The sequence below is a fragment of the Ranitomeya variabilis genome, chromosome 2 (genome assembly GCF_051348905.1).
Source record: "Ranitomeya variabilis isolate aRanVar5 chromosome 2, aRanVar5.hap1, whole genome shotgun sequence".
NCBI classification, from domain to species: Eukaryota; Metazoa; Chordata; class Amphibia; order Anura; family Dendrobatidae; genus Ranitomeya; species Ranitomeya variabilis.
This window is the reverse complement of record NC_135233.1, coordinates 170,690,420-170,716,441: the sequence shown is the minus strand read 5'-3', so window position 1 is coordinate 170,716,441 and position 26,022 is coordinate 170,690,420. Positions and strand designations below refer to the sequence as shown.

The 26,022-nt window shown below is 40.7% G+C and overlaps 1 protein-coding gene across 2 annotated transcripts in view; it reads left to right on the top strand.

Moving 5' to 3' along the window:
* The window catches only part of SMYD3 (SET and MYND domain containing 3), a 1,191,717-nt gene that overhangs the window by 217,373 nt on the left and 948,322 nt on the right, over positions 1–26,022 (top strand). For both annotated transcript variants that reach the window (XM_077283161.1, XM_077283160.1), the window contains 2 exons: positions 9,873–9,930; positions 19,503–19,639. In XM_077283161.1, coding sequence (XP_077139276.1) covers positions 9,873–9,930; positions 19,503–19,639 — 195 coding nt within the window. The remainder of the gene's footprint in view (positions 1–9,872; positions 9,931–19,502; positions 19,640–26,022) is intronic.

Here is a 26,022-nt window from a genome sequence, read left to right as displayed (position 1 = left end):
GGATGAATGAATGAGGAAATGAGGGATGGAGGGATGGATGAGAGATGGATGGATGAATAAATTGATCAGAGATGGATTGATGGATGGAGGGATGGATGAGGGAGGGATGAGGGAGGGTGGGATAGATAAGGTAGGGATGGATGAGGGAGGAATTCATGGATGAGGAGGTGAGGGATGGATGGATGAGGATGGATGGATGATGGAGGGATGGATGTGGGAGGCCTGGATGAATGGATCAGGGATGGATGCATGAAGGAGGGATGGATTGGTGGATGGATGAGGGTTGGATGGATGGATGGATGAGGGAGGGCTGGATAAATGGATCAGGGATTGATGGATGAGGGAGAGATGGATAGATGAGGGAGAGATGGATGGGTGAGGGAGAGATGGATAGATGAGGGAGAGATGGATGGTTGAGGGAGGTATGGATGAGGTATGGATGGATGAAGGAGGGATAGATGGATGGATGAAGGAGGGATGCATGGATGACGGAAGGATGTATGGATGGATGAGGGAATGAGGAAAGGATGAATGTATCAGAGGTGGATGGATGAGGGAGGGAGGGATGGATGGATGAGGAATGGATGGAAGCTGAGTCATTCCCCTGCTGCCTTGCAATGACAGGAAAGGGTCTGGTAGAGACTGGGGCTGATATCTGTTGTGACGTTACCGACCAGTATCTTCCAGACAGGAAAACTCCTCTACTCGGCTCCTCCAGAATCAGGAGAGAGCTGCTCACATGACTAAGTGTGCTATCTAGGACACCATGCAGAATGTTAAAAAAGAGTATATTATAAACTTTCAGCATTCTGTATCCTAGGTTTTGTGTATTGCTAGTGTATGGTGTTACACATAGGGGTTTTCCAATTGACATCATAATATAATCTGTGAGTGCGTTTGTAAGCATTTACATTCAGAAAAAAACATGTGTCATTTGTAGTTAAGATTTAATCCATTATAACCCTCCTGATTTCTCTTTGGTTCTTAATCAATACTTTTTGTAAGGATAAAAAGCAATCGGATATTATGAGCATTGGTTTGCTTTAGTATTGCCTTAGTGAATCTTCACTTATGGTTAACCTCTACTTATTGAAGTTTTTTGACTTACCACCAGTATTGTTAGCTTTTCTTCACATGTGAGACCTGTTGGTTAAATGCTAGGACATTTGTAGGGGAATGTGCAAGACCATAGGTGTCTGAGTATCTGCGTTGCTATTATTTTTAATTGGGGCTCTGGTCCTTTGTTCTTTTTCTAGTACCTGTTCCTGAATTTTAATTATGTTTTATTGATTTTCCAAATAAAGTAATTGATTAAAAAAAAAGTTTTTCTTGTCACTTCTATTTTTTGCCATGTTAATACCATACACATGCTGATTTTTTGTTTTAAAACTCTATAGAGAAGATGTGCTGCCCAGTAATTACGGACCATTTTGTTAACAGGACAATTAATGTGTTATAAAGCGTTCAAGTTAGTATAGCTTGGAGCAGGAAAATCTGCATAATAGTGATGAAATTGTCAAAATTCTCACTTGCCTAATAACTGTGCACACAGTGTAGATCAATTATACGTTGGATATCCATAACAATAGTAACTAAAAAATGCTAAATAATATCCTGTTTGATGTTCAGACACACAGGTTGATGGGTTCCTAAATAATAAATCTATTAAGCCTTTTTATCTCATACACTGTAGTTTCCAATATTGATTCCCTCCCTTTACTCAAAGTTATCTATGCCTGAATCTCAAACCTAAAAGGTATTTTTTAACTCTTTCCTGACATATGACGTACTATTACATCAAATGTCAGGCCCCCATCTTTGATGCAGGCTCAGGACCCAAGTCAGCATATTTTACGGTAATTGATGGCTGTTTTGTAGAACCATTATTTGCCTCTAACAGCCAATCAACCCTTTTGTGATGCAATCACAGAGTACTGATGGGTTGTGATGGCAGCCAGAGCTCTGCTGAAAGTCCTCATCATTGCTATGATGGTACACGTGTGAAGACTAGTGATGGGCGAACCCCCCGATGTTCGGGATCGGCGGGTTCACCCCAGTTTTTCTGTAAAGTTTGAGTTCAGGGCCGGAGATGACGTGAAATTGCATCCAAACCCCCGAACTGACGTCACTGCACGAACACTGCCTGAAAAAGCCGAAGACTGCCGTGAATACCACCGGAAGGTAGTGAGCAGCCCCAGAAGCAGATGTGGCCGGGAGACAGTGGGACTGGAGGACACGTCGCTGGACAGGTAAGTATAATATTTATAATGTTTATTATTCATTTTATGTTTTCTTTAACAGGCCCTGGACCCGAACTGGAAGGGAACTGTAACACGGGTTTCCCATGGAAACCCATGTTCGGGACCTTGTGACCAAACACTATGTTTGGGTTCGTCCATCCCTACTGATGACCAGTCATTGTGGCTGTTAATAGGAAATTGCAAATTTTGATATATATTGCAATTATCTCAGATTCAAGTCCCCTAATGAGACTAAAAAATGAAGTAAAAAAAGTTTTAAAAAGGATTTATATAAAAAGTATAAATACTCAAATTAACTGATCACTAAAAGTAAAATAAAAAATTAATAGTGATGAGCAAATATACTCGTTACTCGAGATTTCCCGAGCACGCTCGGGTGTCCTCCAAGTATTTTTTAGTGCTCGGAGATTTAGTTCTCACCGCCTCAGCTGAATGATTTACAGCTTTTAGCCAGCATAAGTACATGTGGGGGTTGCCTGGTTGCTAGGGAATCCCCACATGTAATCAAGCTGGCTAGTAGCTGTAAATCATTCAGCTGAGTAAAAGTCCACCCAAACAAAATATGAGAGTAATTAAGTCTATTGATAAACAGTGTAACCAGAAAAAAAAAATCAAAACTACAGATTTGCATTTTTTGGGTTAATTCAGGTTTGCAAAATGCTATAAGAAGCAATAAAAATATTGCATCTACCGGCAAAATAGCATCAATAACGACATGCTACAGAAAAAACAGCTCAATTAACTCAAAAATTGAAACATTATGATTCTTGGAAAATGACAAGACGAGCAAAGTTTATTTTTTCTGAATTTCCACATTTTTTTCTCACTTTTTTAATAAAAATTTATAAACAAGTAAAGAGCAAACATGGACATCTGGTTCTGTTGTAATCATACTGACCTGAAGAATAAAGTTTACCATTAATTTTTACCATTTAGAATCATAGAATGTTAGAGTTGGAAGGGACCTCAAGGGTGATCGTGTCCAACTCCCTGCTAGCATTTTGTGCGCAAATGAGAATAAGGATGATTCCCTTGCACATGGAAGCATGACTACTGTAAAATCTAAACCAAAAAAAGCTATTGCAGAACTACATTGTTTTGATTTTCTATTGACTTGAAATTTTGTTCCTGTATTACAGTACATGAAATGGTAAAATATATGGTGCCATTCAAAATTAAAACTTGTCCTGCACTAAATAAGCCCTTATACGTGCCTTATGACTCTTGGAATTAATGGAGGAAAAAAATGAGAATATAAAAATGAAAACCATGTTGGGAAAAGATTAGAAACCGCTGAGGGATTAAACACCCTAATATTACCAGTATCCAATATATATATATATATATATATATATATATATATATTCATTCTTTTTTTAAAGAGGTTATCCAGGACTTTTATTATTTTTGTGCATGGTACTAAGCTCTAGCGATCTCTGCTGGCTCAGCCGTCGTTCTCTGCTGGCTCAGTCAGCGATTCTGCGGATTCAATTCACCACTCATCAACAGAGCAGTTCTTCCTCATCTGGTCTTCTCTGTTGACGGGGCATTAATGCAGATGTCATGCAGATTGACAGTCAGCGCCCTGCAGTTAGGCAGCGGGGATCTGACTGTCGATCAACATGACAGTTGCAGAGAACACATAAGGGCAGAGTGGAAGGGAAAACAATGCTCTGTCGACGTGACATCAGTGGCAACTGCAGAATCGCCAACGGGAGCATCCATGTCAGCACTGACCCGGCAGAGATCAATGCCAGGTAGAACAGGCAGGATTTTAGCAACTACCTGTCTGTTAATTCTTAGCCCCATGTGCAAAAATGATAAAAGTCTTGGATAACTCCTTTAATTTAGTTAGAGGGGCAGCATACTCGCTGAATGCTACAAATTGTGCAGTTAGAAACACCAATAATGCAAATCCTATTGTATAGAGCCTTAAAGTTTCAGATTAAATATACACTGAAGAAAACACTTTAAATATTGACCAAGGTAAAGATTAAAATCGTATTTTCATTTGAAACACTGTAAAATTAAGAATATGAGATAAAATATTTAAAGCGGAGAAAAATCACAGATGAAACAGAAAGGTGGAAAACTCAGACCAAAGAATATTCTGTGTAGCTAAAAAAACACAGGGTGGGTAGGTATAAGCAAAATGTTATGGTGCCATGGGAGGGTATATAGAAATGTCATTTAATAGTTATAAAATCACCTATGTAAGATAGCACTACCCGAGTGGGTTGGGGGACACAAGCTTGGCACGGGATTAAAGCACACAGGAGCCGTTTTCTCACATAAATCAGTCTATTTGGTTTATTAACTCCGCATAAACCACATAACGTAAAGTTCATTTCATTACATCCACGAACATGACATGACCACCAGTCTGTTCATGTAGCACATAAACTTCTCTGCCGAATATTACAACCCCTTTGTCGGGGGTTACCTTCCAGGAGCTCCGCTCCTCACGCTGACTCCTTGTCCTGGCTTCACCAACACAGAAGCCGTTCCAGGCTCTGTAGGTACATGGTTTCACCAGGTGCTTCCAGGAAGTCTCCACTCACAGGAGCTTCCAACACAGACCATCCAGGTCCATGATCTCTCCACGTGTGCTTCAGGAATTCTCCACTCGCCGGAGCTTCCAACACAGACCTGACCTCTTTCAGGACCTACAACACAACCCATTCAGGTCCATACACGCTCAACCATGTGACCAAAACCCTGGTCACATTATGTAGTTGTAACCACTCCCATAAGCGGACGCTGCACCCTGCCAGTGCATTTGCTTTAGAGGCCTGAGCAGGTAATCATCTCTGCTTTTTTCTCTGTGACTTTTTAAAATTTTTGGAGGATTTTTGAAGTCCTCTTTTTGTGTATGTGAGCTTTGTTTTATGTTTAGCGTTAGGACTGGCAAATGTAAGGACCCTTGACGTGGCTTGCCAGCTTACGTATTGTGGCCCCAATAATTAATACCTTCCATGTATTGATATATTTTTTTGCACTTTATCTTGCAGGGTGCAATTGGACCAAGATGACTCTGTAAACTGTGGCCCCTGTTCGCACAGCATGCATTTTGTAGCACTAGGCTGTTAGCCATATGCTTTGCATTGCCTGTGTGAATAATGCAACATACAGACTATTATCTTTTATCTTTTTGTGCACTAAAATACCAAACAGCCAACACTGGATTGAAAGTGGTTGTTTCGGTATTGTTGCTCCTGTGTTTCTGCCATCATTAATTAAGGTCCGCTGCACCTTGCCAGTGCATTTGTTTTGGAGGCCTGAGCAGGTAATCATCTCTGCCTTTTTCTCTGTGACTTTTTTCAAAATTTTGGAGGATTTTTTAAGTCCTCTTTTTGCGTCTGTGAGCTTTCCATTTACAATTATGCCAGTCAGACACTGTTTCACTATGACAATTACAGATACACCTCCATGCCTATCCTGAGGAGCACATACAGTGACCCCTGGCTGTAACATTGGTCACTACATCACAAAATATAGAAAAAACAATATCCAAAAGGTATCACATGTTTAGGCATATAAGAAGTGGTACAGAAATTACATGTAAAGTACAAAGGCTAGTGCAATGCTAGTGACATTTCTATATACCCTCCCATGGCACCATAAAATTTTGCTTATACCTACCCACCCTGTGTTTTTTAGCTATACAGAATATTCTTTGGTCTGAGTTTTCCACCTTACTGTTTCATCTGTGGTTTTTCTCCATTTTAAATATTTTATCTCGTATTCACAATTTTATGGTGTTTCAAATAAAAATATGATTTGAATCTTTACCTTGGTCAATATTTAAAATGTTTATTTTTTTTTTTTCCGGTGTATATGTAAATTGTGCAGTTAATAACAGATATGGTAGTGCAGTTGATGTAATATCTCTAATTTTATACATATACCTATTTGAAAAAGAGACAAATTGGTAAACCACATCTGCAATTGCACAGGGAAAACAGATATTATCTGCACATTAAAAAAAAATCCAGCTTATGTTAGCCAAGTTTATTCCATTTTTTTTCTTTCTACTTGACTGAACCTTGCAAAAATAAATGAAACTTAGAGTTCTTAATGTAACATGCGATTTCAAGCTCCCTTGTGAAGTGAATGGAGACTGACCTCTTATACTTCATTTTAATCAAACATTCTCTGTTCTCTATATTCAGTTTTTAGGAGATTTTACAGTAAAGTGTAGCACAAAATGTATTAAAAAAGTAATATACATCTTCCCCTCCAATACAATGGGAGGCCCTTAAGTGCGTCCTGCGTGGCATTCTCATCTCTCAGGGAGCCCGTCTTAAAAAAGAACGCCTAGCCAACATAGCTGACCTCTCCTCACAGATCCACAAGCTAGAGACGCAACACAAGCAAGACCTGTCCGGACTACAAAAAAAAGCTTTGTGGAGTATAAAAGCCTTATACGAGTCCCCTTCAGCCCAGGTCAGGGTAAACGGCTCATTGTCCAACCCTTTCTATATACGGAACGGTACGAGACAGGGGTGCTCGTTGTCCCCCCTACTTTATGTGCTAACTATGGAGCACTTGGCAGTCGCAATTCGCAACAACCCCTCTATAGCAGGAATGAAGTTTCAATCAGAAGATCATAAACTAGCATTATTGGCTGATGACTTACTCATGTATGTCACCTCCCCCATCACTAGCCTTCCTAATATTCTATCAGAATTAAATAACTATGGTGCCCTAAGTAATTTTAAAATTAACACACATAAATCCGAAATGCTAAATATTTCGCTACCACCCCCCTTAGTATCACAATTATGCTCCTTGTTCCCATTTAAATGGCGATCAGACTCCCTGGCCTACTTGGGTATACACCTAACCGCTAAGTCCTCACTTTTATATGATGCCAATCACAAAATTGCACTACACAACGCAGAGATTGACCTGGAGAAGTGGAACAAACTTCATTTATCCTGGCTTGGAAGAATTAATGCAATCAAAATGGATCTTTTACCCCGCCTCCTTTATTTCTTCCAGACCATCCCTTTGTTTCTCCCTGCCTCCTTCTTCTCCAGGCTCAAATCAGCGATAATTAGATTTGTGTGGTCTGGTAAACGCCCACGGCTGGCATGTCACCTTCTGTGCAGGAATAAACAGTCCGGAGGGCTGGGCCTCCCGGATTTCTTACTATATAGCTATGCCTCTCTTGGTACCTGCATTCTTGACCTGTTCCACCACAAATCAAATAAGAGATGGGTGGGCCTTGAGATGACGCTCTCGGGACACGACTCAGCGAAGCACTTCTGGAGGGAGGGCACTAGGGGAGTCCGGGATGACCAGCCCTTTATTACTAGACATTTAACTCAGTTTGTTAAACATGGCATCCAAAAATTGAACTTTTCCTCTATACCAGGCCCCCTGACGCCAATCTTTGAAAATCCAGACTTTCCAGCAGGTCAGGACAGGATCATGTTCCTTCATAAACATAGAGACAATTGTCCGGTGGTTCATGACTACGTAGACCAAACCTCAATCAAGTCCTTGGGGGCTATCTTTGCTGACGGGGGACCGCCGCAGGGCTCATGGTTTTTCTATGAGCAAATCAAAAGCTATCTCACTGTATTATCTAGGCGGGCTGACATCTTTAGACAGCTAACTTCTTTTGAGTCCATGTGCCTGGGTGGGGGCCCCCTGTCCCACACAGTTTCATTGTTATATGGAATGTTCCAGGGCTGTCAATCAACTTCACTTGACCCCCCCACATTCTTTGTGAAATGGGACAATGAATTAAACACGCAACTGACTCTGGAGGAACGCCTCAAAAGTCTGCTATTTACCTTTAGATCCTCACTTTGCTCAGATTACCAGGAAAGAAGCTACAAACTTCTTGCCAGATGGTACAGATGTCCGTCTAGTGTTCACCTCATGTTTCCCACCACCGCCGACACTTGCTGTAGGTGCTGGAGTGACAAGGGTACCTATTTCCACACCTGGTGGTCCTGCCCGCCTATTCACGACTTCTGGGTGGGCATTTTTGCACTTTATAACAAATTATCTCTCCATAGAGTCCAACCCACCATTGAACTGGCCCTGCTGTCTGTATGTGACCTTTCCATCGCCAAATTCAAGAAAAGTTTACTGTGACATTTCCTGACAGCCGCACGCAACGTGATCCCTCGTTTCTGGAAACAGTCGACGTCCCCCTCACGTGCTGACTTTGTGGTCGAATTAAACCGCATTTACAGGATGGAGCAATTGGTTGGCCAGGATACCAGAACTACAGATAAAGTGTTCAACACTTGGTCTCCCTGGATTGCCTTTAGGGAGTCTGAGGAACTGAACACTTGGCTACTGATTGACCCCATTGGTCCCCCCGTGACCCATATTCATATCCCTTCTAGGCAGTAAACAAATAATTAACAACCATACCTTAACATAAAAGTACAATAGGCTCAACTTGGTCGGGACTGAAGACCAGATCCTTCCTACCCTACCTCACCCACCCCTTCTCCTCACCTCTCTTCTTTCCCCCTCTTTTTTCTTTCTTCTCTTTTCCCCTTCCTCTCCCTCTCTCTCCCCCTCTATCCTCTTCCTTTCCTTTTTTTTCTTCTCTCTATGCTTTCTCCTCGCTTGCCCGGACCTCGTGCGGAGTCCATAGCCGGCGCTGAGTGCCCGGACGAGCCTAAGCACTCTTGCCTCCGCTCGGCGGCTTGGCCCCACCTGGGGCTGGTCGCTGGCCGAAAAGCAATAGCTTGCAATATATATATCATAAGCAATCTTTTCAAACTACAGGACCTCTGATAGAGGTAATTTGTTCACGAAGTTATCATTTTAATGTTTTGTTGATTATTGTTTGATTGTTTAAACCTTCAGTACACAACTGCTCATTTCTGTACCAATCTCACAACCCTGTTTGTGCCTATCTCTGCATTTAAGCATCTGATTTTAATTGTGTTATTTACATGCAACTCAATAAACTTGATTTACACAAAAAAAAGTAATATACAATACTCGCCTATTAAATTTTCTGCCACTCTGTCACCATTCTCTAATGGTCCTCACCAGGCCTGCCATGATGACATCACATACATCATTCACACAGACATCACCTCAATAGTCACATGCCATATAGATAAGCATTTCCATTAACTAGCCAGTGACTGCAGTAGTCATATGAATGACAGAAACTCCAGTACTGAGAGGGACCACCAGAGTGGCAGCACTGAAGCAACGTTGATCAAATGGTGGGGAATACTCATTTACTGTTGTCTAACAGTTACTGCCGTTATTCTGTTTAAATTTCGAAAAATCCCTTTAATGAATGGTAACAAAAAGAAAACAGAAGGAACAAGACGAGGAGGAACACAAGCACCCCGATGGCTTGTTACTATCAAGATATCAAGATAACGGGTAGGAAGACCCTGGTGGACTTATCTAGGCTTGCAGAAGATTGATCTTCCTATAGAGCATTATTCCATTAAGACACCGTGGCTCGAAATCGAGGCGAATGCAGCTTAAAGAATATATATATATATATATATTGACTGACACTTGATCAGTAACACCCTTGTGTGCTGTGTTGTTATACATTTCAGTATCTTTTATGCCTGTAAATGAGTAAGAATTTCCTTATTTTTTTGACAGCTTGAACAACCAGACTGTACTTCAGGAGAACTATATTCAATACATGAGCTTCAGTCACGTGAGTTTCCCAGAATTTTTTAGATAACTAATATTTGGTAATTACTGTGTTTTTTTTATGCATGTAGCACATTTGTTAATTTGTTTAAAATGAAATAGTGTTTTAATATTTCTATTATTAACGTGTGAACCGCACATTCACAACTATTTGTGGCCAATGTGAACATGTGTTTAACCTCTGCATGTGTACCAACTCAAGTTACGCTCAATTTTTGTGTTTTTTTTTTCCTCTGTATTGTTGCATTCTGTGCAAGCCAGGGTGTGGCCTCCCTGTTTCTGAGCTAGAGATTATATATAAGGCTTCCACAGTCTGGTGTTTCACTGGTTGGGCCCAGTCCTTTTGTCTGCCCTTATTCACACTGAGGTCAACATTGACACATGGTAAGGTTTTAATATTAGACAGTGTAGGACTGTCCCGATCAGAGTTACCTTGACGAGGTGGGATGGCTTTTGTGCTATTTTTTTTTAATCAAAAAACAGTATTGCTAAAAACTATTATTTAAATGCACGTTTGCTTTTTTACTTAGTTACATCAGGGTTTTTGCTTACTTTTTTTCTCTGGTAGGTTTTAATGTTTTGTGGCCAATGTGAACATGCGTTTAACCTCTGCATGTGTACCAACTCAAGTTAAGCTTAATTTTTTGTGTTTTTTTTACATTCACAACTATTGCAGTATATTGTGTGGAATGCAGTTGTGTCCTTTATGATTAGTTACTTGATTCTTTATTTGGACTGAGAAACTGCTCAGTAAGTAATGTATTGCTTTTGTTTGACTTAAATTCAGTTTGTACAATTACATTTATACTTATAGGTTGTTTTGAATTCACTTTTGTTGCTGGTTGTCCCCTTGATGGGTCACTCCCCTGCGGCACAGCCAGACAGATTGGTTCTTATGAAAAAGTTGTCTGTGGAGACATCAATGCGCAACATAATCTCGCTGTCATTAGAGAGCTTCTAGAAGAAGTGAGGTGTACACAAAAAAGAAAGAAAAATTTGGCGCAAGTGGGTGGGAGCCAGTTTGGTGAATGTCCAGAACCTACAATAGCTTCTATTGGTCAGTGTGATAGCTGGGCCTTAGCCTTTTCTATTATTGAGAAGAAAACATACTTGGAGCATGAGTTGAATTGAAGCTTGGAGTAGGCTGGTTTTAAATAAAGTGTGGTCATGGGCAAAACTTAAAAGGGGGACCCCAAATGCTAACATATTGCACTGTGACACAGATACATGTAGGTTGCTTTTACACATGCTAATTTCAGATCATTAAACAGGCGTGACTATACTGAATTCAGGAGCTGGAGGCAGGAGCTCCCCATACTTTATTTTTAAAGTGATCTACTTATCAGGTAAAGTGAAAGCTTTGGTAGTTAATCTCTTCGGCCAGCTTAATGTAGTAGATCACTCACTAGTATATTGAATGTGATGGAGATGCTTGATATGCACTAATACCCATTCCAATGTATGTCTAATTAAGGATTCTGAGTGTTCGTGTCTAGCTTTTTGACTTTCGAACAAAAGCACTTTATATATAATATGCACTGGCGCACTTTAAAGCTGTGTGATTTGCACATGACAATATATGGTTATTGCATTTGCTTTCTACAATCCCTGACAAAAATTATGATATCACCGGCCTTGGAGGATGTTCATTCAGTTGTTTAATTTTGTAGAAAATAAGCAGATCACAGACATGGCACAAAACTAAAGTCATTCCAAATGGCAACTTTCTGGCTTTAAGAAGCACTAAAAGAAATCAAGAACAAAAAATGTGGTAGTCAGTAAAGGTTACTGTAAATTTTCATTCCCAAAACTAACACCTGCATCAAATTAGATCTACTCGTTAGTCTGCATCTAAAAAGGAGTGATCACACCTTGGAGAGCTGTTGCACCAAGTGGACTGACATGAATCATGGCTCCAACACAAGAGATGTCAATTGAAACAAAGGAGAGGATTATCAAACTCTTAAAAGAGGGTAAATCATCACGCAATGTTGCAAAAGATGTTGGTTGTTCACAGTCAGCTTTGTCTAAAATCTGGACCAAATACAAACAACATGGGAAGGTTGTTAAAGGCAAACATACTTGTAGACCAAGGAAGACCTCAAAGCGTCAAGACTGGAAACTTAAAGCATGTCTCCAAAACAGGAAATGCACAACAAAACAAATGAGGAACGAATGGGTGGAAACTGGAGTCAATGTCTGTGACCGAACTGTAAGAAGCTGCCTAAAGGAAATGGGATTTACATACAGAAAAGCTAAACGAAAGCCATCATTAACACCTAAATAGAAAAAAACAAGGTTACAATGGGCTAAGGAAAAGCAGTCGCGGACTGTGGATGACTGGATGAAAGTCATATTCAGTGATGAATCACGAATCTGCATTGGGCAAGGTGATGATGCAGGAACTTTTGTTTGGTGCCGTTCCAATGAGATTTATAAAGATGACTGCCTGAAGAGAACATGCAAATTTCCACAGTCATTAATGATATGGGGCTGCATGTCAGGTAAAGACACTGGGGAGATGGCTGTCATTACATCTTCAATAAATGCACAAGTTTATGTTGATATTTTGGACACTTTTCTTATCCCATCAATTGAAAGGATGTTTGGGGATGATGAAATCATTTTACAAGATGATAATGCATCCTGCCATAGAGCAAAAACTGTGAAAACATTCCTTGAAAAAAGACACATAAGGTCAATGTTATGGCCTGCAAATAGTCCGGTTCTCAATCCAATTGAAAATTTTTGGTGGAAGTTGAAGAAAATGGTCAATGACAAGTCTCCAACCTGCAGAGCTGATCTGGCAACAGCAATCAGAGAAAGTTGGAGCCAGATTGATGAAGAGTACTGTTTGACACTCATTAAGTCCATGTCTCAGAGTCTGCAAGCTGGTATAAAAGCCAGAGGTGGTGCAACAAAATACTAGTGATGTGTTGGAGTGTTTTTTTGATTGTTTGTTTTTCATGATTCCATAATTTTTTCCTCACAATTGAGTGATTCCATAATTTTTCCCCTATGCTTGTTCTAAAAAAGTAACCATTACTGACTACCACATTTTTGTTCTTGATTTCTTTTACTGTTTCTTAAAGGCAGAAAGTTGCCATTTGAAATAGTCACCTCGCCGCTGCCACCACCACTTCCTGAGCCCTGCCATACTTACCTTTCATCGATGTCCCGGCTCGCTCCACAGCTGCTTTTCCCCACCTGGCACCGCCTCCTCCTCAGTGCTCGCTCAGCGCTCGCACCCGGCTTCTGCTTCGTGTCGGGTGCGCACGCGCGCTGGGTTCAGCGCTGCGCGCACACACTTCTGAGCTCGGCTCTGGTCTCTCTTGCCTGCCCTCTTTATCTTCCTGGAGGACTCCAACCCGGAAGTACTGCACCTCTTCCTCTTGGCCGTGCCTGATGCTCATTTGTGATCCACAAGTGAATCTGGCTCCACGTCTCTCCTGCGTTCCTCCCTGCCTTCTTGTTCGCCACTCACTTCCTGTTGCTGTATCCTTTATCTAATCCTGGTCCTCTCCTTTGTTCCCTCCTAGTGCCTGCCTTCCAGTGTCCTCCGTCCTGTCAGTGTTCCAGTATCCTTGCCTGCCTGCTGGTGTTCTCCATCCTGTCCGTGTTCCAGTGTCCTTACCTGCCTGCCCGTGTCCTCCGTCCATTCCCTGCTCCCGCGTCTTGCCTTCCTGCTCGTCTTCTCCGTCCAGTCCGTATTCCCATGCTTTCCCTGTTTCTGTCTCCTCGTCAGTCCTTACTGATCCCTATTAGTTGCCCTTCTTGTCCGTCCTTCCTTACCAGCTGCTGTGGCGATAGTCTCCCTCGGGTCTGCCCCAATGCTCCCTGTATAAGGGGTGGTTCACGTGGTCAGCTCGCCCGTAGGAGGTTCGTTGTCACGGTCCAGTGGGTCCACCTTATAGTCTCCACAGTTATATCCTCACAGTAGCATCAGGCCATGGACCCCGCTGGTGTTTCTGCCTCTGCCCAAAAGGAATTGGTATTCCTACGTGAAGATCAGACCAGGATCATGTCCTTTTTAAAGACTATGGAGTACTGTCTTTCGGCCTTACAGTCCTCTGACCCGGGGAACGCCTCTCAGCTGGCCGGTCTTCAGCAGGAGCTTGCCCAGTAACGCGACACTCAGTCCCATATTCTTAATTATATGGCCTCGGTGGATAACCGGCTTCTCTCCCTCCAGACTGCCACTTCCGCTCCTGCGAAGGCTTCTGCTCCACATTCATCGCCCCGTCTTGCCAGGCCTCCACGGTATAGTGGAGATCCTAAATCATGTCGCGGGTTTCTTAACCAGTGCCAGTTGCATTTCGAATTATCACCAGAACAATACCCCACCGACCGAGCTAGGGTGGCCTTTGTGGTGTCCCATTTGGAGGAAGAGGCTTTGGCTTGGGTGAACCCTCTCTGGGAGTGAGACGATCCTGTGGTTTCCCAACTCACTACCTTCCTAGACACCTTCCAAAAGGTGTTCGACGAACCCGGTCGCCTGGCCTCTACCACCGAGTCCCTCTTTAACCTCCACCATGGCTCTCTGTCTGTTGGCCAGAAGATAGTCTTCTACGGGCTGCCCTCATTGTCCCATACGTTCCTTCTGGGACTTCCGTGGTTGAGAACTCACAAACCCATCCTGTACTGGCGAGCTGGAGACATTCTACGTTGGGGTCAGTCTTGTCAGACCAGGCGCCTGCTTCCCGTTCAGCCTGTTAGATCTTCTCGGTCTGCCTCGGTACCTGCGGACTTGCCTCCGGCTTACTGCTCCTTTGTGGACGTCTTCAACAAGAAAGAAGCAGAGACTCTACCCCCGCATCGTCCGTATTATTGTCCGATCGATCTCATTCCTGGTTCGACTCCACCTAGGGGTCGTACTTATCCTTTCTCCCCTTCCGAGACCCAAGCCATGTCCGAGTACGTCCAGGAGAATCTGGCCAGAGGCTTTATTCGGAAGTTCTCTTCTCCCGCAGGAGCAGGTTTTTTCTTCGTCAAGAATAAAGATGGGTCTCTTCGCCCCTGCATCGATTACAGATGTCTCAACGATATCACGATTAAAAACAAGCATCCGCTCCCTCTTATTAATGTAATGTTCCTCTGCTGGAATCGCTCTACGGAGCTGGATGTCCTGTCTCCAGATGGCTCCTTGGACACGACCAAGAAATCCCGAAAAGAGTCTTGAGACATTCTGGTATATTCCGGGAATTTGTCCGGGTTGGCATTAAGCTCGCCATATTGTGTGTGATAGGCTCCACGGCTCTCCCGGAGTTCAATAATGGGGTGTCTCCAAAAACGCTGTGTCCTTCTCTGTTTTTCTCTATTTCTTTGTTGCTTTCAAGCAAAGGCACAGGCAAGAAACAGCTTGATACTTAAATCTAGGTTGAAATAAAAGCTCTCCATGTGAAGATCCATCATGACACAGGATACAGTAGCAAGCTGTTAAAATTTCAGCAGTCCAAGGGTCTATATATAGATATCCCATAATACACGCCCACTGTAGTCCCATTGGCGGTGTCTGTTTATCTATTTTTCTCTTGTTAAATTTTCCACCATGCGCACAGAAAACGCAAACGCATGCAAAATGCATAAAAAAACCGCGTGAAAACGCTGCGTTTTTTAACCGCATGCATTACCTTATGCGTCTAAAAAACGCTGCGTTTGTACGCGTTTGCATGCGGTTTTTCGTGTATTTGAGGTTGCGGATTAAACGCTGCAGATTGTAGCACAAATGTGAAACTAGCCTAAGTGATTAAACCATATTATTCTTTGGGTTGCTGCGATTACAGCGATACCAGATTTATATCAGGTTTTTATGTTTGGCTACTGTCACACACTAAAAGACGCTTCTTTGTTTTCAGAAACTAGATTTTTGCATCACTGTTTTTTGAGAGCTACAATTTTTCTGTATTTCTGCTGACAGAGACCTGCGAGGGCTTGTTTTTTTGCTGGAAAAGTTGATGAGTTGATGTTTTTATTGGTACCATTTTCAAACTCATGACATTTTTTGATTGTTTTCTTCTGCGATTTTTGGGAGACAGAATAAACAAAACCCAACAATGCAGGAAGTGTTTTTGGGCTTTTTTTTTTAAGTAAAATTGATAAGGCAGTTTTATTTTTCGGGTCAGTAAGATTACAGCGATGCCCCATTTATATATATTTTTTTATGTTTTGGCGCTTTTATACAATAAAAACTATTTTATAGAATACATAACTAGCTCTCAGAATAAAGCGATGCAAAAATAACTTTTTTATTTTTCAGCTGATAGAGCTGTGTGGCAGCTTAACTTTTGCGGGACAAGATGATGGTTTCAGTAATACTATTTTTATTTACATTCATCTTTTTGATCGCAATTTATTCCACTTTTTGTTTGGCCTTATGATGATAAAGCTTCGTTTTTTGCCTCTTTTCTTTTTTTTCTTTTTTACAGTGTTCACTAAAGTGGTTAACTAGTGGAACCGTTTTATAGGTACGGTCATTCTGTACACAGCGATACCAAATATGTGTACTTTTATTGTTTTTTTTTTTCATAATATTATTTATTTACGGGTACAATATATATATATATATTTTTTTTTGTGATTTTAAATAATGTATTTTTACAACTTTTTTCCGCTTTTTTTTTTTTTTACTGATTACCACTATGGGACTTGCACTTTTTGCAGTCTGATCGCAGTCTGATGCTATACCTTATAACCTGTCAGTGCTGCAGACTCAAGTTAGTTAGCTCGTGCACTGTGCATGATCTAACTAACTTGCTAGTGCTTGGTGACCTGAATGTCATCATGATGACTTGGAGTCACCATGGCAACGATCGGGATCTCACAATGATTTCTCTGAGACTTAAGGTACCTTCACACGAAGCGACGCTGCAGCGATAGCGACAACGATGCCGATCGCTACAGCGTCGCTGTTTGATCGCTGGGGAGCTGTCACACAGACCGCTCTCCAGCGACCAACGATGCCGAGGCCCCCGGGTAACCAGGGTAAACATCGGGTTGCTAAGCGCAGGGCCGCGCTTAGTAACCCGATGTTTACCCTGGTTACCAGCGTAAAATTAAAAAAAACAAACAGTACATGCTCACCTGCGCGTCCCCCAGCGTCCGCTTCCTGACACTGACTGAGCTCCGGCCCTAACAGCACAGCGGTGACGTCACCGCTGTGCTTTCACTTTCAGTTTAGGGCCGGCGCTCAGTCAGTGTCAGGAAGCAGAGGCTGGGGGACGCGCAGGTGAGCATGTACTGTTTGTTTTTTTTACTTTTACGCTGGTAACCAGGGTAAACATCGGGTTACTAAGCGCGGCCCTGCGCTTGGTAACCCGATGTTTACCCTGGTTACCAGTGTAAAACATCGCTGGTATCGTTGCTTTTGCTTTCAAACACAACGATACACATCGATCGGACGACCAAATAAAGTTCTGGACTTTATTCAGCGACCAGCGACATCACAGCAGGATCCTGATCGCTGCTGCGTGTCAAACGAAACGATATCGCTAGCGAGGACGCTGCAACGTCACGGATCGCTAGCGATGTCGTTTCGTGTGAAGGTACCTTTAGTTTTCAGCGCCGCAGCTGAATGATTTACATCTGTTAGCCAGCATAAGTACATGTGGAGGTTGCCTGGTTGCTAGGGAATCCCCACATGTAATCAAGCTGGCTAACAGATGTAAATCAATCAGCTGCGGCGCTGAAAACTAAGTCTCCGAGCACTAAAAAATACTCAGAGGTCACCCGGGCGTGCTCGGGAAATCTCGAGTACCGAGTATATTCGCTCATCACTAGTAATGACTAGATAATGAGTTTCACTTTTTGTTTTGAAGAACTGAAATAAATTAACTCTTTGATGATATTCTAATTTTGTGAGAAGCACCTATATATGAGAGAGCAGCAGTGGCAGTCATGTCCGACTGCTTCTTCCAGGTATCAGTGAGATAAAGAAGGTTAAGTGAATTAGAAAGGAATAAGTCTTGGATGTAGAGGAGTTTGTTACATGCTGACGTGAGTTCCAGATGGCATAATTAAGAGTCAGGATATGGCATGCCCTGAATGTATTAAGCTTTCTATGAACAGCAGATCGAGAGTTATATATACTAGTGGAAGGAAGGTCTGCATTAGGGGAGATGTTGCCAGCGACTAGGAGTGGGAGAAAAAAGAGGAAAACCAAGTGGTTCAATGATTTGTGCTAGTGTTCTGTGCGCTGTGTGGTGTTATTGGATGGTTTGGAGTGTTTGAGAATTGTCAGTAGAGCCTGAGAGCTGTATGTGGGAGAGGGGAGGAGAGAGGGACTGATGTGGGAGAATGCACAAATGGTAGTATATGGGAAAAAAAGCTGCAGCTAGGCCATAGCTTTATACAAAGAACACATACATACACACATATGTATACACTGAGTACAGTGGCATGTTAAAATTTGGGCACCCCCCCAGTCAAAATTACTGTTATTGTGAACAGTTAAGCAAGCTGAAGATTAAATGATCTCAAAAAGGCCTAAAGTTAAAGATGGCACACTTCCTTTGTATTTTGGGCAAATATATACAGTTGAAATCAGAAGTTTACATACACTATATAAAAATACACATATGCATGTTTTTCTCAATATCTGACATGAGATCAGAATATACCTTTCCCATTTTAGGTCAGTTAGGATTTCCATAATTATTAGTATTTGCCAAATGCTAGAATAATGAGAGAGATAATGTTTTAAGGCATTTTTATTACTTACTGCAAAGTCAAAAGCGTACATATATATTTCATTAGTATTTGGTATCATTGCCCTTAAACTGAATGACTTGGGTCAAATGTTTGGGATATCCTTCCACAAGCTTCTCACAATAGTTGGTCGGAATTTGGGTCCATTCCTCCTGAGAAAACTGGTGTAACTGATCCAGGTTTGTAGGTCATCTTGCTTGCACCTGCCTTTTTGGAAATGGGTTGATGCAAAAGTTTAGGCACCCTGCATGGCTAGTACCTAGTAGCACTCCCTTTTGATAGTATCACAGCTTGTTAACGCTTTCTGCAGCCAGCCAAGGGTCTTTCAATTTTTGCTTGAGGGACTTTCATCTATTCTTCCTTGGAAAATGTCTCCAGTTCTGTGAGATTCCTGGTTGTCTTACATGCACTACTATATTGAGGTCTAGCCACAGATTTCAATGATATTATGATCAGGGGACTTTGAAGGCCATTGTAAAAACCTTCAGCTTGCGCCTTTTGAGATAGTCTATTGTGGATTTTGCCGTGTTTAGGAAGCCATCCTCTTTTTAACTTGAGCTATTTTACAGATGGTGTTTGCATCAAAACATAACACCATGAATGTATGAAACCTATTCCCGAAAACTCAAGGTAAACAAAATAATTTTCTTTAAATTTGATGTGTGTAAATTGAAGCACAAAACAAAACATTTTGTTAACCCCGAATATCATGGAGTCCAGCTAAAGGTTGTAAAATATCTGGGGTCAAATTCACATATGGCATCTGAACAGCATTATTTATTTAAAATTTGTACAAGTAACTTGATTGTATGCTTCATAGTCCTCCCACTCCTTGGCCTACCTGTAACTCACCCACTCTTTAACCCTACCCAGATTTCAAAGATCTAAATGTAGACATGAAACAAGGCCTGGGGCACCTCGCTGCAACATTAGAGCAATATTTGAAGAAAGAAATCCCAGACTCTTCCAAGCTCCCACCTGGATTCCAGACACTTGATTGTTTCTGCAAAGTAAGTGCCAAGTCTGAATGTATAAGAACATTAAATTGTATGCAACACAGTGATTATTCTGTTGTTGAAATATTCAGACAGCTGTGAAGGTGTGTTTTTTATGGTGTCATACATATTTGCTTTCAGGTATACAACAGTAGCTAAAGGACTCTCGTCATGATATTCTAGTTTTAATTGTGCCAAAGATTAACTGTTGGAATAAGGCTTTTGTTTAGTACAAATCTTTAAAGGTTACTGGATGCAGTTTTTTTAATATATAGGGTTACAGTTGTTGAAAAATGACAGTCGGCAATACTCACAGCTGCATTGTCAAAGCTACAGAGTCCAGTGATTGGCTGCAGCGGTCACATCCACTTTAGTCATAACTTTACCAAAGCCAACTGTCAACAAAGACCGAAACATTGGTGGACAGGTAGTGCTGTGGCAGGTTAAGGTGAGTAGTGTTGAATTTGATACTTTCAACAGCTGCTACCCTATAAATTAACCCTAGATGTTCGCAATTACTGCATGTAGTGGGCTCAGGAACTGAGCTTGATATGTACAGTGTGGGTGCTGGCTGCAAGCGTAACTGCTGCAGTGGAGGCTATTTTTTGGTTGCAACAGTTTAACCATTTAAATGCTGCTGTCAATTGGGACACCAGTATTCATGAGTATTCATGAGGTTAGGAACGGAAGTGTGTCGCTTCTGTCGCACCATTTTTCCTCTTAATGACTCGATTGCCTTTTAATGGCCTTAATGGAAAACTAGTAATTATACAACTAACCGCACACTACAGATCATACATTTAATGACCAATTTAGACAAGCAAATAATTGCCTATAGAGCGTTCTTGAGAACTCTTATACCTGATTAGTCAACAGCAACATTGGTTCAGACATGAAAACAGTTCAAATTTTAGGGTGCTGAAAATGATGCTTAAATTTTGAAATTGGCTCTGATTTTTATGATACAGGGGCGCGTCGATATTTCTCACAGCCTTTGATACAAAGCTAGGCAAAGAATACATCATCAGCCTTGCGTCTTCAGTTTTGCACCATCCAACTGACTAATGGATTGCTTCATCAATATTGCATCATCTCCAAATGATTCATGAATTGAGTCATCAGTATTTCATCATCTCTAAATGACCAATGATAGATGCCAAAAAAAGAAAGATGATACAATTCTAATTATTAAACTTGCATCACACAACTCTATAAAGGGCGCATGTTCTCCGTCAGTCACACAGCAATTTCAGCGGTCGACTGATATCATCATTCAGCTATTCAGTGATGCCTCGGACTTGCATTAATAAAGCAGATAGTTTCTGCTATATCTGTGGGGAGGTGACTTTTGAGTCACAAAAGCAAAACAGTGGAATCTGCTAGCAGGGGATGTTCGGATTTCTTTGCTCTGGGACCTTCAAAAACATCTTGTCCAATTCTTCTTCAGGAAAGGCAATCTTGTTGCATGCAACAACATCTATGGTTTAATGAAAGCTCTCCATCTGGATTATAATCCATATAACTGGAGGCTATTTATTGATTCTTCAAAACAGCGTATCAAAGCTGTGTTACTGCACATTGGTAACGTGCTGCCATCAGTTCCAGTCGGTTATGCGGTCCACATGAAAAGAAACCTATGACAACATGAAACAGCTTTTGAGGTGCATAAACTATGACCAACATCTATGGTGCCTCTGTGGTGACTTAAAGGTGGTTGCCCTCGTGCTTGGTCTCCAGGTTGGTTACACAAAGTACTGTTGTTTCCTATGTGAATGGGACAGTCGAGCAAGACAAGAACACTACAAGAAAAGAGACTGGCCCCTCAGAAATGCACTGCGGCCGGGGACTAAAAATGTTGTTCATCCAGCACTTGTCGAACCACAGAAAATTCTATTACCTCCATTGCATATCAAGTTGGGTCTCATGAAGAACTTCGTAAAGGCAATGGACAAAAATGCAGAAGCATTCAAGTATCTAATTTGTAAATTTCCAAGGTTGAGTGAAGCTAAGATAAAGGAAGGAGTCTTCATTGGTCCTCAGATTCGTGTGCTTCTGCAAGACGAGGAGTTTCACCGTTTCCTGCGTGGCAAGAAAAAGGCTGCATGGGTAGCATTCCAGTTAGTGGTAACAAATTTCCTTGGAAACACCAAGTCAGACAATTATAAAGAGCTGGTGGAAAATCTTCTTCAGGCGTATCATAATCTTGGCTGCAACATGTCATTAAAGATTCATCTCTTGCATTCGCATCTAGACTTCTTTGCACCAAACTGCGGAGCAGTGAGTGACGAGCTCGGTGAGCGATTTCACCAAGAAATTGTGAGTATGGGAAAAAGATATCAGGTAATTGGAACCCTTCGATGCTTGCAGACTACTGTTGGCAATCACCAGACATAATCCAATGCTTGAATAAAAGAGAAAGTAAAAATGGATCCGAGTATCCAGTGACTAAAGACATATTTTGTACTGTGCAATAACGTATATTGATAGTTAGAATAAAAATCGTTCAAAGTGCTTAGACATGTGAATTAATTAATTATATAGTAGATTTAAATACACTTGAGTTTCCTCTGTATACAGCTAATACAATTTGTTTGACAATGCATGTGCCGTTTTATATTTGTAGAAGTAATAACTACATGTTATAATTATTTATTAATTTATGTAACAGTAAAACGCAAACTCTTCGCTCTCATGGAAACTAGAGCCAAATAACAGTTTTACTTGTCATATTTCAATTCAGCACATCAAAATCATTAAGAAATGGCTAATTTGATTTCTGAACCAGACAACTTTTGAAATTTTGTTGCCTAGTGAATCCCTCAACAAAAAAAGTAAAAGAATCATTGATATGAGTAAAAAGGTGATTTGTTGCTGATGACCAGATACTATAGAACAATCATGTTCGCTTTTGTTCTGTCTCCATCACTGTTTTGTTGGCCAACCAAACAAGCCAGAAAACAACAGCTGATCAGCTTATTTGTCATTTAGTTGCTTGATCATGCTCATTCACTCATTCATGTATGGAGTAAACACACCAAAGAACATAAAGCTCAGACGTTAATGCCATAAAACTAAACTCCCCCAAAAAATGGCAGAATCTTTTTTTACCTTTTTACAACACTTGGGATTTTGGAATTTCCCATTTTCTGGTACATTACATGGTAAAGTTAATGGTGTCATTCATAACCACAAACCACAAATAAAAAAGCCTTCATAAAGCTATGTTGAAGGGCAAATAAAAATGTTATGGCTCTTGTGAAAAATTAAAGCGCAAACATGGAAAAAGTTCCGATCATAAAAGGGTTTAATATATATTAATATTTTTAAGATATTCCTTTAGTTCCTTATGATAGTGTTTGATGTTAAAAGTAGATTCAATATATACTTTTTAAATAACTGCATATTCTTATTATGAAATATTACAATTGAAGATCTAATACATCTGGGCATAACCCACTCATTCTGGCTGACCATCGAATGTGTTTGGGTGGCTCCTGACAGATAATGTCTTTGTTCTTTGATGATATTACTCCACACAATAATGTCTGGCTTAGTGTTAGGCCTCTTTCACATGTCAGTATTTTTCATCAGTGTTTGTATGCCAAAATCAGGAGCGGAACTTGCAGAGAAAAACTTCATTTGAAAGATTGACTCCTGTTCTGTATTTTGGAGACACTCCTGGTTTTGGTATACAAATTCTGATGCAAAAAATACTTCCTTAATGTGCATGGGGCAACTCGGAGTGATGGCTGACGGCCAAATCCAAATTCTTTCTAAAGGCTCATTCACAGTTCTGTATTTGGGCAGTATTTTGAATCAGTATTTGTACATGAAAATCAGGAGTGGCACTTACAGAGAAAAACTATAATTGAAAAATTGACACTTGTGTTTCGCAGACGCTCTTGGTTGCAAATGCTGATCAAAAATACTGATGTGTGAATAAAACCTAAGGCATATCAGCTGCTTTAGATCATCAATAATTGAACTCCTATCTAGCTAAGAAAACCATTTTAAAAATGACTGTCCATTTTGAATTGTTTGAAATAATAGTTGTTGTTTGGATGTGCTTATGGTATAGCCAAAATTAAGTGGAAATTCAAGCACTTTATTATCACTTTTTTTCTGGGTTCTTCCATTACTTTCTGATGGATTATATATATATTTATATTTTGTATTTTAGAGTAGTGATTTTGAACCATTGCTATGATATGCAACTTGTTTGCGTTGAATTCTTTGAAATTATGTTGGATCATTTAATCACTTGGAAGCAACCAAAACAATAAAGATTCCTTCAGACAACACATGTACAGTATGCTTTACTGGGATAACCAGAGAAAAGTCACATCAGATGAAATGACTTGCTGAGCATGATGTGAATCATTGTCGTAACAGTTGTGTAATCTGTGTGTAGAGTACAATATAAGCAAGTGTAGTTGGGAATCCTTTTGGGTGGCGTATGTTTCAAGCACATCTACAGATGCTTTTTTGTTGACATAAGTTAAAATTTGCCAAAGATTTGAAATATTAGATTACTTTTCTGGCTTCTCTATCATTTTTTGGGAGGCTTCATTCACAATGAATTCTATGCTTGGAATTTGGTATTAATGGGCTGTTTCTGTAAGAAGGCATCAGCTCTCCATAGGATATGTCTGTCTCCTGAGATTCCCACTCACAGCATTACAAAGGTGCCCGGCCGCAGTACTGAAAGTGTGGCACACGGGAGAAAAATAATGTAATTTCTCCTGGGAGAATCAAAGTCCTGGGGTCTGCCTACAGTCAGTGATGACTGAAGCCGAGCTGGAATGGCTGTATGACTGAAAGCCGTCGGTTCCAAGTAGAAATAAAATGTATATTCTCCTAAGTGCCACACTTTTAATACAGTTGCCGGGCACCATCATAACGCTATTAACCTGCATATTAACCCTATATCTGCAGGTAAATCGAATTATTGAACATGACCGTTTTCCTTTATGGACTAGATGGAGTACAGATATCTGTGACCGGTCAGATTTTGTATGGGCCACAAACTACTGTTATGAAAAGGAACTTCTTTAAGAAATTGGGTTTCTCTGCATTCTTAATCTTCGAAAAAGGGAATTTGATGGTCCATGTGAGTAAGTTTCACAGAAAGGGGTCGTTCATTGGGAGAAACTCTGCAGAAGGGAATAAGATGATGTTCTGAGGGATGATGGAAGTCATGGGTTGTTGAGCGACTCCAATTTCATATGACCGTTTTTTTCAGTCAGAGTGCGGTTCATAGAAAAAAAACAGACGACATACAAACAGCTCTCTCACCAGTGTTATGCTATGGGGTTGTTCACATGAGTGATTTTTTTCATGGACCGAATCTGTACTTCCATAAAATAACAATTTTGTGCACTAGTTTCTTCTGTGTGTCGGCTTGCCCATTTAAGTGTGTGGGTGTGCAAAAACAATATAGGATCCTATGTAGAAAACTGTATTTAGTCGTGTAAATTTGTAATAAATGCTGCTGTATAAAAATGGATTACACATGGATTACAAACGGATGACAAATGAGAAAAAAAAATGTTCAGAGTTTCTGGATGAAAGTGCCAATTTTTTATATATTCGTGAACGTAGCCTGAAGAGCACAGGTGGGTAAGTAGACTATATTAGTATATTATGTATTGTAGGCTTAGGTACATAAAGAACGATCTATTAACACTACTCCTTATGTATCAGAAAGCACTTTTAGTAGCCTACTATGTATTGTCGGACTGGAGTGCCAGTCAGAGTTCACATGGGGTAAAACATGCTTAGAGGGTGATTATGTCATATTTTTGATTTATTAATATATGTATATAGTCTGTGTTAAACATTGACACTAAGCTTTACAAAATAAATTTGTAATTTGCAGACACAATGAGATTAAATTATTTTAATATGTAACAAGTTTTTGGGCGGATCTCATAACTGTAACAATAATGAGTGATCTTCTGCCATTATGTTGAAATCTGGCAAAAAGGCTTTGATGTATCGCCCCCATACTGTTTCAGCATGCCAAGATATTTAAGATAATTGTATGCATCCAGCTTTATAGCAACAGTTTGAGAAGGCCATTTTCTGTTGGAGCATGATTGTGCCCCAGTTCTAAAGAAATACTCATTCGTGCATTGTTGGGTGACATTGGTGTGGAAGAACTTGACTGTCTGCAAAGAGCGCTGACCTCAACCCTATCAAACCCCTTTGGGATAAACTAGAATGAAAATTGGGAGGCAGGACCCCTTGTCCAACATGATGTTTCTGAACACTTAAAATTCTTATAAAAAACCTTCTCTGAAAACCAATTTTATCTGCAAATGGTAGACCAACACCATTATAATGCCTGTGGAGTTACAATGGGATGTCATAAAAGCTCCTGCAGTTGTAATATGTAG